We start from the raw sequence: 19681 nt of genomic DNA, 5'->3' as shown, positions 1-19681 counted from the left end.
AAGAAGAAGGATAATTCATATAATTCAGAGGCTTTAATGCTATAACTTGGTGGGATGCTGAGCCTATGCCCTTAATAGATAGCAATCTACACAAATTTTATGACTCTTCCTTCTTTTCAGAGATTGATATTGCGCAGGCATATCATCAAGTAATGTTAGATCCTCCTTCTAAGCAGTACACCGCTTTTCCTACACACCAAGGACTGATGCAATATAGAACTATGCCCTTCGGTTTGGTAACTGCCTGTGCTACCTACGTTAGACTGATGAGAAAGGTCTTGGGTAATATGCCAAATATTTCAGTTTATTTTGATAACATTTACGTAATGACATCTACGTGGGACGAACATATCCAAACATTAACATCAGTTTTGCGTAGGTTACGCTCACATGGCCTCACTGCCAAGCCGAAGAAATGCTTCCTTGGGTATAACAAGATTAGATATCTTGGACTGATACTTTCTAATAACTCTCTGCAGCCTCTCCCCAGTAAGATCAAAGCTTTATTAGAATTTAAATTCCCCAAAATCAAGAAGCTCATGCATAGCTTTCTTGGTTCTGTAAATTTTTATGCATGGTTTATCCCGAACCTTACTGATCTTACAGGCATCTTATCCGACTTCCTTAAAAAGTCTGTGAAGGAACCTCTTGAACTTTCCAACGTAGCTCGGGAAAAGTTTAATGAGATTAGAAATATCTTCTCGAAAGACCCTATACTTAAGATTCCAGATATTAATAAAACATTTTATTTAAGAACTGATGCCTCCAATACTGGCTTAGGTGCGGTGTTACTACAATACCATGATGGTACTCCCTTCCCTGTATGCTTCCTAAGCCGGAAACTCCTTCCCACAGAAACGAGATACTCCACCATAGAAAAGGAATGTTTGGCCATTGTGTTTGGTATCTCCAAACTTAAATTTTATTTGCTGGGAAAAGAATTCATTTTAGAAGCGGACCACAAACCTTTGATATACCTAGAAACTTTTAAGGGAACCAACAGTCGCCTCTTGAGGTGGACATTGGCACTCCAGGCTTTTAAGTTCCATATTGTGTATATCAATGGTTTATCCAATTATTTCTCTGACTGGTTAAGTCGTGACAGTCAGTAGAAGATTTCTTGCCTTACGCGACTTCCATATGTTAGAACTTTTTCCTCGCCTATTCTTCTTATACTCCTTGACTATAAGTCTTGGTATGGGGGAGTGTGAGGGAAAAGTTCAATAGATAGGAGTAACGAGGGAGTAAATAGTAACAATAGTTTCATTGCCGGCTACTTGTTAAGGTAGGGTAAGTCAAGATTCCCGCCATTCCCACCTTTTTTCCCCCTCCCCGAAAGTGATAGTTTCATTGCCGGCTACTTGTTAAGGTAGGGTAAGTCAAGCTCCTGCTATTCTCGCCTTTTTTCCCCCACCCCGAAAGTGATAGTTTGACTGCCAGCTGCTTGTTAAGGTAGGGTCAGTCTACCTCCCGCTATCCCTTCCCCTCCTTCTTCCCCCCCCCGAAAGGTGACGTGTGGGGCTCCGGTCCAAACAGTAATCACTAGACTCACAGCTCCCAGCACTACTGTAAGTACATGCCTGCCTTGTATTCTAGTGGATTTATTGGTTGAAAGCTTCACTTTTGACCAATAATAAACTTAGTCCTTTCAGTCTTGCTCTAAGTTGACTGTTGTAATAATCACCACATCTTTTAGGTATTGTACTTATCATGGAGAGTGATTTCTTAAGCAGTGGGTAACCTGTCTATCTTTCCAGCTTGGATGACAGAGAGGGTCACCTGCCAATCAACGAGTAGAACTGATGGAGATGGACTTGCGTCCTGAGACTTCCCCTTTTTGGATTTAATTACCTGTGCACCTGTATGAAATTGAAGGACGTAACCCCTCATCATTGCAGCGGTAAAGAACCTGCTTTCCTGTCATCGGGATATAATACTCACGGCTATACTGTGAAGAACGAACCGGTGGGTTGTAACCAACACCTGCGATCCCCATCCCCCTATAATCAGCAACGGCTACGATTTCAACAACACAGTGTCACCAACACCAGACACCCAAGTTTTAAATTAGCGTTGAATTCAGTTATCATTTATATTTTTCATTTTTCATTTTCTTTAATGTAGGATTAATATTTCATATTTAAGTGTTTTATATTTTATATTTTCTATATAATAAAGTGTTTATGTTTGTCTGTTATTATTTCTTTTTCTATTCATAAATTTTCCTGAGGAGGAGCCAGCCCTGGTAATACTGTCTGAAGTTATTACAGGGCTGAGTAAGCCTTCACAGTGGTGCACTTAGGAGTCTGTGGAGACAAAGAACTTTGTTCTTGAAGGCAAAGAGGGGAATGTATGACAGTATATTTTTACCAATGCTCTTATATGGGTGTGAAGCATGGGTGATGAATGTTGCAGCGAGGAGAAGGCTGGAGGCAGTGGAGATGTCATGTCTGAGGGCAATGTGTGGTGTGAATATAATGCAGAGAATTCGTAGTTTGGAAGTTAGGAGGAGGTGCGGGATTACCAAAACTGTTGTCCAGAGGGCTGAGGAAGGGTTGTTGAGGTGGTTCGGACATGTAGAGAGAATGGAGTGAAACAGAATGACTTCAAGAGTGTATCAGTCTGTAGTGGAAGGAAGGCGGGGTAGGGGTCGGCCTAGGAAAGGTTGGAGGGAGGGGGTAAAGGAGGTTTTGTGTGCGAGGGGCTTGGACTTCCAGCGGGCATGCGTGAGCGTGTTTGATAGGAGTGAATGGAGAGAAATGGTTTTTAATACTTGATGTGCTGTTGGAGTGTGAGCAAAGTAACATTTATGAAGGGATTCAGGGAAACCGGCAGGCCAGACTTGAGTCTTGGAGATGGAAAGTACAGTGCCTGCACTCTGAAGGAGGGGTGTTAATGTTGCAGTTTAAAAACTGTAATGTAAAGCACCCTTCTAGCAAGACAGTGATGGAGTGAATGATGGTGAAAGTTTTTCTTTTTTGGGCCACCCTGCCTTGGTGGGAATCGGCCAGTGTGTTAATAATATAATATGATATAACAGAGACCTGGTTCAACCTGAAAGATAGAGAAATGCGTTCTGTATGCAACATACAGCGTTATAAACTATTCCACACTGATAGGGTCAGCAGGAAGGATGGTGGAGTGGCGATGTATGTCAGAGAAAATTTAAATTGTTGTCTTAGATAGAATCTGTTTGGCTACAGCTTCTCGAGGGACGTGACAAATTAATTTTGGGTGTGATTTATAGGCCTCCAAACATTAATAGGGAGTGCAGTAAGCTGTTATGGGATGAAATTCATGAGGCATCTAGATATGAAAATGTTGTGATAATGGGAGATTTTAACCTTAGACAAATTGATTGGAACAATATGACAGGAAATCTTGAGTCTAGTGACTTTCTTGATACGGTTCAGATCATGGTAATGAATATGATACTGTGTATGTGGACTTCAGTAAGGTTTTCGATAAAGTTCCACATTAGAGGCTATTGAGGAAACTTAAGGCACACGGAATAGGAGGAGAAATTTTTTCCTGGGCAGAGGCATGGCTGACAAATAGGCAGCAGAGACTTTGCATAAATGGGAAGAAATCAGAACGGGGCACGTCACAAGCGGTGTTCCTCAGGGGTCAGTGTTGGGCCCGGTGTTGTTCACAATTTACATAAACAACATAGATGAGGGAATAAATAGCGACATAAGCAAATTTGCTTATGACACCAAAATAGGCCGTCCAATTCATTCTAATGAGGACACTAGAGCATTCCAGGATGATTTGAATAGACTGATGCAATGGTGGGAGAAGTGGCAGATGCAGTTTAATATTGACAAATGCAAAGTTCTAAATGTTGGACAGTTAAATAACCATGCCACATATAAACTAAATAATGTAGATCTTAATAATACTGATTACGAAAAGGGTTTAGGAGTTCTGGTTAGCAGTAATCTAAAACCAAGACAACAGTGCATTAGTGTTCGCAATAAAGCTAACAGAATTCTTGGCTTCATATCTAGAAGTATAAATAATAGAAGTCCTCAGGTTGTTCTTCAACTCTATATATCCTTGGTTAGGCCTCATTTAGACTATGCTGCTCAGTTCTGGTCACCGTATTACAGAATGGATATAAATGCTCTGGAAAACGTACAGAGGAGGATGACAAAGATGATCCCATGTATCAGAAATCTTCCCTATGAGGATAGACTGAGGGCCCTGAATCTGCACTCTCTAGAAAGGCGTAGAATTAGGGGGGATATGATCGAGGTGTATAAATGGAAAACAGGAATAAATAAAGGGGATGTAAATAGCGTGCTGAAAATTTCCAGCCAAGACAGGACTCGCAGCAATAGTTTCAAATTGGAAAAATTCAGATTCAGGAAGGATGTAGGAAAGCACTGGTTTGGTAATAGAGTTGTGGATGAGTGGAACAAACTCCCGAGTGCAGTTATTCAGGCTAAAACGTTATGTAGTTTTAAAAATAGGTTAGATAAATACATGAGTGGGTGTGGGTGGGTGTGAGCTGGACCTGACTGGCTTGTGCTGCTGGGTCTGGTGTCGTGCTCCATCCTTGAGTAGAGGTGACCAGACTGGGTGGGTCATTGGGCTAATCCGGGGGGGGGGGTCATTGGGTTAATCCGGGGTGGGGTCATTTGGCTTATCCGGGGGGTACATGGACCTGCTCCGCATGGGTCAGTAGGCCTGTTGCAGTGTTCCTTCTTTCTTATGTTCTTATGTATGTATGTATGTATGTATGTATGTATGTATGTATGTATGTATGTATGTATGAATGAATGTATAATCACCTTAAACCTGTCATCTGATGTGAAGGTCAGCTCGTTCGCAGATATTACGTGCAGGTCGCGCTGACGTATCCACGATACCTGAAATTAATGTGAAAATTATGTTTTATTGCCAGTAACATAACTACGTATCGGATAGAATTATATTTTATATAATCATTTCTTTAGAAGACTGCGAAGTAATACAACAACAATCGTCGATTCAAACATAAATATGTCCTTAAGAATAGAAACTGCATTAAATATTTTGAAATATGATAATTATTTTAGATATAGGATAATGACAGTTGATTTATTATTAAACTTAAACATCAGCGCTATTGCGCAGGACGACTACAAAATTTGGGTCGAACACTAACCCAGCGATTCTTAACATTACTCACGAAATCGTAATGACACGATTGTAAACAAACCATACCACGGGTGGGGTTGGAACCAGCTATCAGAGTCTCAAAACTCCGTCACGTTAGCCCAGTGGCTAACGTGACGGTCTGGAGTTTTGAGACTTTTATCGCGGGTTCTAACTCAACCCGTGGTATGGTGTATTCATAACATTCTTCCCTATTTTCAGTATATAAGCGCCATGCTGCACACATGAAGAAACAGTATTAGACTCTTGTCTAATTCTATTGCTATATTTATATTGTTGTAATCTTAGTTAAGACTATATTCAGTTTGACTGTAATTGTACGATAGTGAAACATATCAAAGGTAAGCAATCATAAAAGATGAATCATGTTCTTCACATCGTCACTTCACTCACTACATATCTGAGTAAATTGTGAGTTCATTACCTTCGTAACTTGCTCATCTATCAAAACTTTGAGGTCCAGTCTCTGGACTCATTATGTACCTCTGTAATCTTTTGACTACCTCCCACAGGATGGCTATGAGGTGCATAATAAAGATATTAAACTAAAAACTACTAACATATCTGAGGCTTACATCTTCACACCTCCATCACCAGAACTATGTAAGATCATTAAATCTTAGCCTGAGGATATATCCCTCTCGTAAAAGCACGAACACACACACACATAGCTCCTGGATAGGCCAGGAGCTGTAAGTCGACCCCTGCAACCACGAATAGGAGACTACACACACACGAAAACAAACGACTTTCATTCTTGGGTTAATTCTCGGGAAATATCCTACACTCAATGTTATATTCAAGATTAGAACTGCAATAACAATGTTTCACAAAAGCATACAATATAAAGGTAAGTGTGGGTGTTGATACACCAGATTTCCCTCTCCTGCGGTATACCTTTAAAATTAATCATACATTATCACTCACTTCCCCTAGATGCTAATTCCTTCATTGAATGAATAGAATTAAAACCAAGTCAAAGGAGGTATTTACGAGAGGTAGAATTAAATGTAAGAACTGCAATATAAGGTAATTTTGCAGAGGGAATCTACGTAAAATTTTCGATTTCTTGTGTTACTCTCACAACTTTTTCATTTACATTCCCTTTTTCACTTGGTAATCTATATTTTTCCCAGGAAAATGACTAGAAGTTTAACTTAAGCATTTGAATGAGGAAACCAAAAATAAACAAGATCCTAGAATAAATGTATATCACTATACAAGTACAATTTGTGTTTAAAACACGTATAAGTTTTAATAGAACACTTTGTTTCTACATCAAACACAAAATTTTCCATTCTACAAAGATAGAATTAAATAAAAATCCTTAATCTTTTATTTAGTAAATTTTTTTGTTTCAATAAATCATCATAGATCCATAAGTCATTAATTTACATTTAGTAAATGTTCTTTGTTTCAATTAATCTTCATCGAAGATCTTTACAGCTCATGTCACCTTTGGAAATATAAACACATATGCAGTATAATGTGATCCTTTATTGACTACGTTTCGCCCACACAGTGGGCTTTTTCAAGTCACAAACAGAACAGAACAGTTCTGTTTGTGACTTGAAAAAGTCCACTGTGTGGGCGAAACGTTGTCAATAAAGGATCACATTATACTGCATATGTGTTTATATTTCCATTGTGTCGGTATTTTATACCATTTATTTCCATCATGTCACCTTTATTGCTGTCTGTGGCAGTTATTCTGAAGACTTTCTCTGAATCTCTGCAACATTCTCCAGTATGCACTTCAGATGAACATTCTCCAGTACGCACTCCAGATGAACATTCTCCAGTATGCACTCCAGATGAACATTCTCCAGTATGCACTCCAGATGAACATTCTCCAGTACGCACTCCAGATGAACATTCTCCAGTACGCACTCCAGATGAACATTCTCCAGTATGCACTCCAGATGAACATTCTCCAGTATGCACTCCAGATGAACATTCTCCAGTATGCACTCCAGATGAACATTCTCCAGTATGCACTCCAGATGAACATTCTCCAGTACGCACTTCAGATGAACATTCTCCAGTACGCACTCCAGATGAACATTCTCCAGTACGAACTCCAGATGAACATTCTCCAGTATGCACTCCAGATGAACATTCTCCAGTACGCACTTCAGATGAACATTCTCCAGTACGCACTTCAGACGAACATTCTCCAATACGCACACAAGTCTTTGTATCAAATGCACAAACGTTTTCACCCGTCATAAGAATTTCATTATAACTTAAAAGTCTCAAATCTCCTTCAAGGGAGGTTCACTAGCTTGTATTTAAACTTGTAAAGAATCTCCTAACCTGGAACTAGAAGAAAATACCAAAATTCATTTTCAATAAAATTATATTAGCCCAAAAAAGTAGTGATGAACACATAGCACCTGTTCTAAAGACATTAAATATTTATCCACTAGTGATTTAATTATCCCCAAAATATTAATCCATCTATTCTCAATTCCCTCAGACGTTTCATTATTCACTCGTGATGCTTTCTACATCAAATTACTTTCTTACGAATTAGGCTGAAAGTACTTAATGAACTGATCAATGTTCGTGAAAAATGCTGTGGAAGGTAATATCTATCACTATGTGTTGTACCATCTATGCAAAATACACAGATGTTATTGACGATTAAACAATTTACTAATAAAGTTTTCATGTGTGTTTTCCATCTGGTTATTCCACAGTTCTTATTCGTGACTCAAAATCGGTCCGTCTTGAACCATTTACAAAGTCACACTTTGTAACTTTGTAAATGTAAATAGTCCAAGATGAACCAAAACGTCGTCGTAAGCTTCTCTTTTCTATATACGGGTTATTTGTGTATTGTTCCAGTCACAGTATTGTGCCTTTTTTTTCTTTCTCATGTGATTTATCATTCAGGTAAAGATTTATTTTGCAATTAATTTTTTTTATTTTTTGACAATTCTGTTACTCATCCTCACTCAGAAGATGTTTTGTACATCACAAAATGGTTTGCCAAAGATCAATAACCAATGACAAATCACAAAATTTCCCAATATTTTTTCACTCACAACTCTGATACACGCTCATATTAGATTAAATCTCTCATACAAAGAGTTCTCCAACACCAAAACTATGAGCTACCATTCATTGATTAAATACAAAATAAAGTGCAATACGAATGAAAATTCGACACAAATTAAAATAAGAACTATAGTCACCTGAACTTGGATCATTTATTTCATCATCCATTTTCACAAGTTATTTCCACGCTCGTATATAATTATACTTATGAAAAAACATTTTATATTACTACATCAACATCAACCGTTATTTCACTATTTCTTTTACAATACCCTCCACCTCTTCTTCTGTCTTCATCCACCTCACTACTTTCTCATACTTCTCACTATTCAGTTTACCTCTTCCCACTCTCTTAATTGAATACACAAGTTCTATAAAAACATCAGATATAAGATGTCTTACTCATGTACAATTTTTTAAATCTTTCAAGAAGGTTATAACTTGTCACGTCCATGATTACAAAAGCACTGCCTTACACTACTTCCATTCCCTCTCTTCTCTCTCTATGATCCTGGTATAAGAGATCGTTATCATTTTCGTCTTTCGTTTTTACCTGTATTCTAATCTTAAAGAATAATGCTAAGTGTTGGATATTACACGAAGATTAACAAGAGAATGCAAAATTGTATGTGAATTTGTGTGTACTAACCTAATTGTGGTTGCAGGGGTAGAGTCATAGCTCTTGGCCCCGCTTCTTCACTGTGTGTGTGTGTGTGTACTCACCAAGTGGTACTCACCTAGTTGTGGTTCCGGGGGTCGATTCACAGCTCCTGGCCCCGCCTCTTCACCTGACCGCTACCTGGTCATTCTTCCCGCTCCGTGAGTTTTATCATACCTTTTCTTAAAGCTATGTATGGATCCTGCCTCCACTACGTCACTACCCAGGCTATTCCACTTCCTGACAACTCTGTGTCTCAAGAAATACTTCCTAACATCCGTGTGGTTCATCCGAGTCTTCAGTTTCCAATTATGACCCCTCGTTGCTGTGTCCCATCTCTGGAACATTCTGTCTCTGTCCACATTGTCTATAACTCTCAGTATTTTATGTCATTATCATATCCCCCTAACTCTCCTATCTTCCAGTGTCGTCAGGTCTATTTCCCTTAATCTCTCCTAGTAGGACATATCCCTTAGCTCCAGGACCAGTCTTGTTGCAAGCCTCTGCACTTTCTCTAGTTTCCTTACATGCTTGGCTAGGTTCCAAACTGGCTCTGCATATGCCAGTGTGGGCCTAACATACACAGTGTACAGGGTCCTGAATGACTCCTTATTTAGATGTGGGAATGCTGTTCTTAGGTTTGTCAGGCGTCCGTATGCTGTAGCAGTTATTTGGTCGATGTGCACCTCAGGAGATGTTCCTGGTGTTATACTCGCACCAAAATCCCTTTCCTTGAGTGAGGTTTGTAGGCTCTGGCCCTCGTAGACTGTACTCCGTCTGTAGTCTTCTTTGCCCTTCCTCAATCTTCACGACTTTGCACTTGGTGTGTCAGCATAGTTGCTGATCCCTGTGTTGTATAGATTAGCTGAGCATTATAGTATCATCCATGTGTTTATATAGAAGACCCCTTAGGCCGAGTGACGTCACGGGATGCGCATGTGTACGTTCGTACCTCTGCCTCCTCCTCAGTCGGCATTTGACACAGGCTAGGACAAGGCAAGGCTGGGCTCCATCTCCCATCATCACAGTCTGACAATATATCGTTACCATCCAACAAGTGTGTCTACCTTCAACCCTCGATATCTCCTTTTAAGAACCCCTACGATAAATGGTGGCAACGGAGGGCCTGTAATTCTGACGATTACAGCGATTTCTGGAGATAAATTTCGACCGAGCCGGCTGCCATCTTGTGAGTAGGCCTGCCGAGAAGGTTAATGCCAGCCAGCTACCTCACCCAGTTCCTCCCACCCAAGCTCCTACCAGCTTCTACACCATTCACTGGTCAGTCTCTTTGTATTAGTGTTTATCTGCTTATTTGCATCACTCCCGAGGGGTTGACCCGAGTTTGCAAAATAAGCCAGCTTCCAGTCTGTGGTGGGGGAGTCAGAACAACCGAGTCCAGTCTAGCCTAGTCTACTCCATCCAGTTCTTTTGCCTGCCAAGCCAGCTTCCACCCCTGCTGTGCTCATCATGAGAAGTTATCAAGCCATTCAGTGTGAAGGGTTAAGATAAGCCAGCTAGCAACTAACCCAGGTGTCTTACCCCCAGTACTCAAGTAAGCCACGTGAGTAGTCTTCATCGCTTGTGATTCAAGCTCCAAGCCATTCTGAGTGCGTTTTTCATCCCTGTGGTGTTGTGGTATTTCGTGGGTGTATTTTAAGCCAGCCGGCTTAGAATTATCTTCGCGGCAGTGTGGGTGTCTTCAGTGAGGCTTCCGCCGTTCATCCCATAGGCCCACGACCACGTGTGTCTCACCACCCCCAGTCTTAGCCCTGTTATGCCCACAAATCCACCCACCCATTCACCACGCAGCCTCAGACGCCTCACCCAGCCATTAACCCACTAACCCAACCACTCCCACTGTGTTTTGGTACTCACCCAACCTCTACCAGTGTTTCATACACTACTAAGGGTTATAGCACCATATTTTAAGGACCACATAGGGGGTCAAGAGCTAGAGTGTGTCGTCGACAGTGGCGCCACCATTAAAAGCCTCCTGTGTGAAGTCTATCATCGATGTAAGCGCAATTCTACGATCACGTGTGCAGAGGACAGCAGCAAGACGACATAAACAATCCTCCAACCTTCCACCATCTACCTCATCCTACACCAAGTCGTTACAGCAATAATATTTTTCATAGAGACATTTGCGAGTGTTGAGACATTTCTTTTTGTGTTTCCAGTGATTTTTTTCTTAGTGACATTCAGTGACTCTTGATCAGACTCAGTGTTTGTTTGCAATAATTTGATAATCTCCTTAATTTAGTGTTAATTTTCGTGCATTATCTTATGTCTGTTGTGTTGTGTGTCTTTTTATACACTTGAAGTAAGTACTTAGTGTTTTTCCTTTGTTGTGTGTGCAACATATGAGCAGTATATAACTTGTGTTTACACTTCAGAATCACCTAGTGTTCTCAGTATTCCAGTGAAGTATTTCAGTAATTTTTCACCTTATATTCTGCATCACAACTCAGTGTTGTCTCAGTTATATATAATTTTTTCATCCCAGCATTTGTATATTCTTGTTTTGTTCCCTGTGTGTTGAACATTCTTGTGTTCATATTCTTTCATTTAGCCAGTGCCTAATTTGTCTAATTTCCACAGACAATAGTGCTATTATTTTGTGCAAGCAAGAAATCATTATTATCAAAATTTTTCACACATCAAGTTTCATTGCAAGAAAATTCTAGCATTGTGTTTATGTTGATGTGTTGTGTTCTGCATCACTGTAAGTGTTCAAACTTTTTTTGTTCTGTGTTTTTAGCACCTATTATTTTTCATGTTTCATTGAACAAATTCACTCTTAGTGCAATTTTTAAGTTCTCCTTTTAGAGTAAATTGTTCTTTTGCTTGTTAAGTGTTGCTTGAGTGCAGTTAAGAGTCAAAGTGTTCCCCCAGTTCATTCCTTGATATATTTCTTTTCTTGTGTGTGTAATATTTTTTTATTATTGCACATTGACTCATTTTGCAATAATTCTTGTGCAAATATTGTTTTGCCATTAAAGTTTTTCTTGCAGAGATTTTATGCAGTGTTGTGCAATACTTTTTGATTAGCAATTGTTATTTGCAACATTGCTACAGTTTATTTCAGTGCAGTTTCATATGCTCTGTTCTGTGCATAATATTTTATTCTTTCTGTTCCATTTTATTTTATTTCAGTGAATTGTGTCCCAGTTTGTTTTATTTTTTGCACAAGCTTTATTGAGTCCATTTTATCATTTTATTGTGTGTTTCCCTATTGCATTGAAAGTAAAGACAACTCACTGTGCCATTCATTCAATTTAAAGTAAAAGTTGAGCAAATTAGATTTGAGTAAAGTATAAGTTCTCTTGATTTTCAAAGTGTTGTTCATTCAGTTGCGTATTTTTCTTGTGTGAGTTCTTTGCTTACTGTGTGACCTGTCAATTTTTAATTACTTATGCAGAATAGTTAAGCATTTCATTCCCATTTAAGTTCACTGTGTTGTGTGTTCCTCAGTTACGTTTTCTTTAGTTTCTCTAAATTCTTGTTTTACATTTTGCAAACATGTCTCAAGTTTTCTCAAGCGATGCCTCAGCACATGCTGCTAGTACAACTATTAATGCGTCAGCCCAAAATTCGAGTAACTCCTTATCAAACGATAGACATACTCAGACTCTAGCCTGTGTAATTTTAGTAGTGATCCGTATGATGCTATGCCATTGTTCAATGGTAACCCAGACAACCTTGAAGGTTGGTTTACAGCTGTTTGAGCCAGAGCTGATGCTTCAGTTGATGGTCTTCCATCTGAGAGTTGTTTAATCAGTATCGGGAAGGAGAGTCTAGCCCGTTCTCCAGCAGCCTCACATATATTCAACTTAATTCGTATGAAGGACTTCCAAGATCTAACCAGGTGGCAAGATTATGAACAGTTAATTCACAACTATCTTGAACCGGTGCGAGAAACCGATCCATTTGTCATTCTCAAAGAATTAGTTTGCACAGCTCCGAGACCAGAAGAGTCATTAGATGAGTTTGCCCTTCGTCTTAATAACCTAATGTCCTCATTCGTTAAAGCAGGTCAAAATTCCAAGTACCTTAAAGATAGTGATAAACCAGCTCTTGATGGGTTTGCCAAATTAGCCACATTCGGAGTTATCAAACAACTAATGCCACCGACATCTATGTATGTGTACAATTCAAGTCCGCTAGATGCTACTATGGGACTGCTTGCAGCTCTCATCCATGTATGAAATTTGTGTCCCGAGGGAACCTTCCCTTATCGTAAGTCTATGCCAACCACTTTGTCTACTCCTGTACCTCCTCTAGTATGTGCTACTACCAAAACTCCCAACCTTAATCACTCGCGTCCATCATCCAAAGCTAGTGTTAAGAGCCATCATTCCCATAGCACCCGTAGTATGTACAGTACCCACAGTCAAAGAACTTGCTACAATTGTGGTTACCGTGGCCATATTGCTATTAATTGTCATGATAGTCACCCTAAGAAGCATCGTACTGATGATGAGTACCAGTCAGATCTTCCCTACTGTAGTTATCATAGAATTCATGGACATGACACATCTGAGTGCAATGCTCTCTACAACCTGCAGTACTCTAGATCTTTCCATGGCCATTCCAACTGCAGAGCCAGGAGAGGAAACAGTCTTCATGGTTCACAAACTAATCAGAACCAGGCTCATTCTTCCAATTCAGGGGAATCCGAGCACCCCAGTCTACTCGTCCAGTCGTGACAGTAGATGATAACGAGTACATCATCCCAGTTCAAAATTTCTATGAAGCCTTAGCCAGCCTTGAGACTGACAACCCTGCTGTTGATGTTGCTTCACACGTCTCTGACGTAGAGGAATTTGGGGATGAAGTAGAAAATGCCTTCTCCGATGACAACCCACCTTTCTGTTTGCATATAACTCCTAACGAAATGATTGGTCCTTTAGTACAAGCTTCTGTCCATAATGCGCCCGTTCATGTGTTCATGGACTCTGGTGCGCAAGTTAATATCATTAGGTCTAGCTTGTTTAAAGAGAAGCAGTTATGACGTGTCCTCCTCGTTGAACCAACTACTGTAACCTCCCTTAGTGGAGTAGGTGGTTCTCTTCTGCGAGTCCAAGGGCAGACTTCGCTCACCTTTACTATCCAAGGAAGAGACTTTACTGCTGCTTTTCTTGTTGTCGACCAGATTACTTTCCCTGGTGACCTTCTAATGGGATTTGCTTCCATGCGAGACTTACGCATTGTGCTCGACCTGTACCGATGGCATGCCCAAATTGATGACTTGATCGTTCCATTTCGGGGTTACCAGCTTGGATCAGAAATCTGTCATACTGCTGCAGATTATGATGTATGGATTAAGTCCTTACAAGCCAATGCATTCTCCAGTAGCATACCCAAGTGGTCAGGCACTGTCACTGCCATCTGTGTTCCACCTACACCTTCAGATATGCAAGATAGTGTATTGCCTCAAGTGTCCGAGGATGCTCAGACTGCTTTGAGTGCTCTGCCTATCCCTGCAATGTCTGCTAGTCCAAGTAGTAGTTTCTCCACAGGGGACGCCTTGTCAGAAAACGATTACTTGAAACTAGTAATGCCATCTCTTGTTGATGTCACATGCCGTCTGCAGAAAGACGTCTCTGTTGCGGCTAGTGCTCTCACTACAGTGTCTGTTGTTGTTCGTAATGTTCCAGATGGTGATAACGTCCTAGTTGACAGTGATTCCTTACACGTTGTAAGAGACAGTAAGATCCATTTATTCCTTGCTAACACTTCGGGTCACAGTGTTCGTCTCAGAGCAAATACTAATCTCGGTGACCTAGTTCACTATCCTTACCCTGTTCAAGTACAGGATAACGTGTTTCCTGACCAGTGGGTTGGTGCTATTTCAACAGGGGAGACCTCATCCACTCCACTGGATCAATCCATCCCACCAGTTGAGGAGAAAGACTTAGCTCCCACTGATTTCCCAGACGAAGTCCAGTGCTTGTTGACGCTGTTGAACACCCGTCGTAAAGCCATTGCCATACCAGGTGAGAAGATGGGTATAACGAACTTATTGTCCCATTGCATTCCACTTTAACCTGGTACTAGACCTATTTATATACCTGTGTACAGAATGCCTCATTCCCAAGTTGCTGTTGCAGAAGAACTGATCAATCAGATGCTCAATGATGGAGTTATTGCACATAGCAATTTACCCTGGAATGCACCCTTGATCCTAGTGCCTAAGAAGGACGGCACTTGGCGCCTGGTGATTGACTTTAGGAAGTTAAATGCGAAAACTATTCCAGATCGCTTCCCACTTCCTGTACTAGGTGACCTTTTATGCAATATCAGAGATGACAAAGTCTTCTCGACCCTGGACTTGTTACAAGGGTTTTGGCAAGTCCCTCTTCACGAGGACAGCCAAGAGTTAACTGTATTCTCCACTCCCACAGGTCATTATCACTTCCTATGAATGGCTTTTGGATTACGATCCTCACCTATCACGTTCTCTAGACTCATGACCAACATCTTTAGAGGTCTTATAGGTAAAGCACTTATGGTGTACTTAGACGACGTAATCGTCATGTCCGAAGATGTGGATACACATCTGAAAAGACTTGATATAGTACTTGGCAAGCTTGAAGAAGCCAATTTAAAGATCAAACTGTTCAAATGTCAATTTTTCAGATCAGAAATTAAGTTTCTTGGTCACATAGTCACTCCTAGAGGGGTTACAACTGATCAAAGTAAAGTAACTGCAGTACTAAATTTTCCAACTCCCAAAACTGCTGATGCCGTAAGATCCTTTGTGGGCTTAGCAGGTTTCTACAGATCTTTCATTGCAAATTTTTCTTCAATAGCAGCTCCGCTAACTGAATTGCTTAAGAAAGGTGCTCCTTTCGTTTGGACCTTCCGTCAAGAAAGAGCATTCCAAACTCTAAAAGAAAAGCTAACATCTGCTCCAATTTTGAAATTTCCAGATTTTTCTAAGCCCTTTTATCTGACAACTGATGCTAGTTCAATTGGCATAGGTGCCGTACTAGCTCAGAAGACTGATGGCAAGTACAACGCAGTTGCATTTGCTAGCCGAGTCCTTACGAAGGCTGAACGTAATTATACAGTAATGGAGCAAGAAGCTTTAGCAATAGTATGGTCTTTAAAGCACTTCTGAGATATTATTTACCAGTACCCTGTTCATGTCTTGACAGACCATGCACCACTGATACCTTTATTCCAGAACAAACAGCCTACTGGAAGGTTAGCCAGATGGACTTTGACTATCCAAGAGTTCAATCCCACTTTTGAACATTTACCTGGCAAGTCAAATGTAGTCGCAGATGCTTTATTGCGACACGTTAGTGTAGTTACTGCAGATCCTCCATTTACTGTCGAGGATGTCAAAAATGCCCAAAGAACAGATCCCATGTGGTCTGGTGTGATTCGATTCCTTCTCCAGGAAGATCTTATTCTTACTGTGAAGCCACCAGCACCCATTAGTGACTTTGTAATGAGCCAAGAATTACTGTATCGAACAGCCGAGTTGGGTACTCCAAACAGAAGAGTGTGCCAGTTAGTAATTCCACAGTCACTAGTGAACGTAGCTCTACAGCTAGTTCATGATGCACCAGGTGTTGCACACCCTGGTATGGATCGTTCTGTGAAACAAGCCAGAATGAAATACTTTTGGCCACATATGGCAACTGACATTTCAGAGTATGTTAAGAAATGTAGTGTTTGTATGCAACATAAAGGAAATGTCAATGGCCCTAATCCAATCCAACTGTACCCAACCACTAGCGAACCATGGAAAAGAGTTGCCCTTGACTTGTTAACCAATTTTAAATGTTCCCTCCAAGGCAACAAACATCTGTGTGTTATGGTAGACCATTTCACCAGATATTGTGAATTAGTTCCTATTGCAGATAAGACTACAGAGACAGTAGCTAAGGCGTTTAAAGAACGCATTATCTGCAGGCATACCACCCTGAAGTCCTTAGTAACAGATAATGGAGGTGAATTCTGTAATGAGATTCTTGAAAATTTGTGTACTTTATACAAGATCTCTAAATCCACCATTGTTCCTCATCATCCTGCCAACAATGGGTTAGCCGAACGAACCAATAAGAAAGTACTTGATGTCCTGAGAGCCACTATCAACCCCAATAGTGAAACTTGGGATGAAGTCATACCAGATGTTCAATGTGCCATAAATTCTGCTTACAATGCTTCCATAGGTGATACTCCACATTATGCATTGTATGGTGTAGACAAGCATTTACCCTATGTGTTGTTATATTCCACTCCTAAACCTAATTACAACCCTGATGATTTCGTAGCAACTCGTACCAGCATGGCTCAAAGTGTTTTTAGAAGAATCCGTGAAACACTTCACAAATCAACAGCAGAATTTACTAGAGTAACTAATAGCCGTGCTAAGCCATCAAAAGTCAAAGTAGGTTCGAGAGTAATGCTGACAAATTTCAACAAAACATCCACAATGCCTAAGCTCGATCAAAAGTTTGTCGGACCTTATCGAGTTGTAGAACATATCTCTGGTAATAAGCATAAGGTTAGAGAAATTAGTACTGGTAAGTACAAAGAATCGCATTTAGATCATATGAAATTAGTATGCGAAGTTGATGATATTGCTACCCAGACTAATGTGACAGATGCTGAAAATCCTCTTGACTCTGTACCCTCTACCTCAGATACTCAGTCAGATAATCAACCTGAATGTCGTTACTCCTTTCGTACTCGACAAGTAATGAGAAACCCACAAGTATCTTTTGTAGATACTCGTTCAGATCTCCCTCAGTCAAGGCATGTGTTAGCCATTGCAGAGGAATTCGATCCTCCCAGAGATGATAACCATTCTGCATATGTAAACCTCACCCTCGCAGAATTGGGCTTAAATGTACTTAGTCTGTATAACTAGATGTCCGAGATGAAGTAAATTGTCAACTGTTTGTTATTAACTGATTAGTTTTTTCTTAGAATTTTTTTTTTTCGTATTCACGTTCCCTCCGTATTCTGAGAATTTGACAGTAATAGTCTGAGTGCACCAGATACCTTTGCTGTTAATTTCACCTTGTATATATATATTTATTCTTCCTCAGAATCCGTAGAGTGCATGAATACAGATCGATCGATCAATTCCATTCATATCGTACAATGATTTGTTCTTATAGTTGGTAATGCATTACGTTAAAAATCATTACGTTAAAAGTGATTACGTTAACACCCATTATGTAAAACTCATTTTGTTAACATCCATTATGATACCATCCATTAATTCTAAGTTATATATGAATTTGTTATTGTATAGTTTGTATAGTTTGCTATTGTAGTCGTCAACAGAGTAAAGTCCGAGGCAGCTACGGTGAAAAGCTCTGTTCCACAAGGCACAGTACTCGCTCCCATCTTGTTCCTCATCCTCATATCCGACATAGACAAGAATGTCAGACACAGCACCGTGTCTTCCTTTGCAGATGACACCCGAATCTGCATGACAGTGTCTTCCATTGCAGACACTGCAAGGCTCCAGGCAGACATCAACCAAATCTTTCAGTGGGCTGCAGAAAACAATATGAAGTTCAACGATGAGAAATTTCAATTACTCAGATATGGTAAACACGAGAAAATTAAATCTTCATCAGAGTACAAAACAAATTCTGGCCACAAAATAGAGCGAAACACCAACGTCAAAGACCTGGGAGTGATCATGTCGGAGGATCTCACCTTCAAGGACCATAACATTGTATCAATCGCATCTGCTAGAAAAATGACAGGATGGATAATGAGAACCTTCAAAACTAGGGAGGCCAAGCCCATGATGACACTCTTCAGGTCACTTGTTCTATCTAGGCTGGAATATTGCTGCACACTAAAAGCACCTTTCAAGGCAGGTGAAATTGCTGACCTAGAAAATGTACAGAGAACCCTCACGGCGCGCATAACGGAGATAAAACACCTCAATTACTGGGAGCGCTTGAGGTTCCTAAACCTGTATTCCCTGGAATGCAGGCGGGGGAGATACATGATTATATACACCTGGAAAATCCTAGAGGGACTAGTACCGAACTTGCACACGAAAATCACTCACTACGAAAGCAAAAGACTTGGCAGACGATGCAACATCCCCCCAATGAAAAGCAGGGGTGTCACTAGCACGTTAAGAGACCATACAATAAGTGTCAGGGGCCCAAGACTGTTCAACTGCCTCCCAGCATACATAAGGGGGATTACCAACAGACCCCTGGCAGTCTTCAAGCTGGCACTGGACAAACACCTAAAGTCGGTTCCTGACCAGCCGGGTTGTGGCTCGTACGTTGGTTTGCGTGCAGCCAGCAGCAACAGTCTGGTTGATCAGGCTCTGATCCACCAGGAGGCCTGGTCACAGACCGGGCCGCGGGGGCGTTGACCCCCGGAACTCTCTCCAGGTAAACTCCAGGTATAGAATCAGCCCAGAACCACCTGCCTGTTCAGCCTATAGATAGTAGTGTATGTCGAGACGACATACGTAACATGACCGAGCTGTCAGCATAGTTGCTGATCCCTGTGTTGTATAGATTAGCTAAGCATTATAGTATCATCCATGTGTTTATATAGAAGACCCCTTAGGCCAAGTGACTGTGTGACGTCACGGGATGCGCATGTGTATGTTCATACCTCTGCCTCCTCCTCAGTCGGCGTTTGACACAGGCTAGGACAAGGCAAGGCTGGGCTCCATCTCCCATCATCACAGTCTGGCAATATATCGTTACCATCCTGTGGAGAAATTTTCTCCAGGAGGGGGGTATCAGCCCCCTTCAGCCCCTTTCAGCCCTGAGGGGCCAGCCC

General features: G+C 40.8%; 1 protein-coding gene across 1 annotated transcript in view; it reads right to left on the bottom strand.

Annotated features, from left to right (window-relative positions):
* The window catches only part of LOC128699067 (hemicentin-1-like), a 175815-nt gene that overhangs the window by 108161 nt on the left and 47973 nt on the right, over nucleotides 1-19681 (bottom strand). Inside the window, exon 5 of the mRNA XM_070096530.1 lies at nucleotides 4797-4874. Coding sequence (XP_069952631.1) covers nucleotides 4797-4874 — 78 coding nt within the window. The remainder of the gene's footprint in view (nucleotides 1-4796; nucleotides 4875-19681) is intronic.

This window comes from Cherax quadricarinatus, chromosome 54 (genome assembly GCF_038502225.1).
Source record: "Cherax quadricarinatus isolate ZL_2023a chromosome 54, ASM3850222v1, whole genome shotgun sequence".
Taxonomy (NCBI): Eukaryota; Metazoa; Arthropoda; class Malacostraca; order Decapoda; family Parastacidae; genus Cherax; species Cherax quadricarinatus.
The sequence above is the reverse complement of the archived record's forward strand: the minus strand, read 5'-3'. Positions and strand labels throughout refer to the sequence as shown.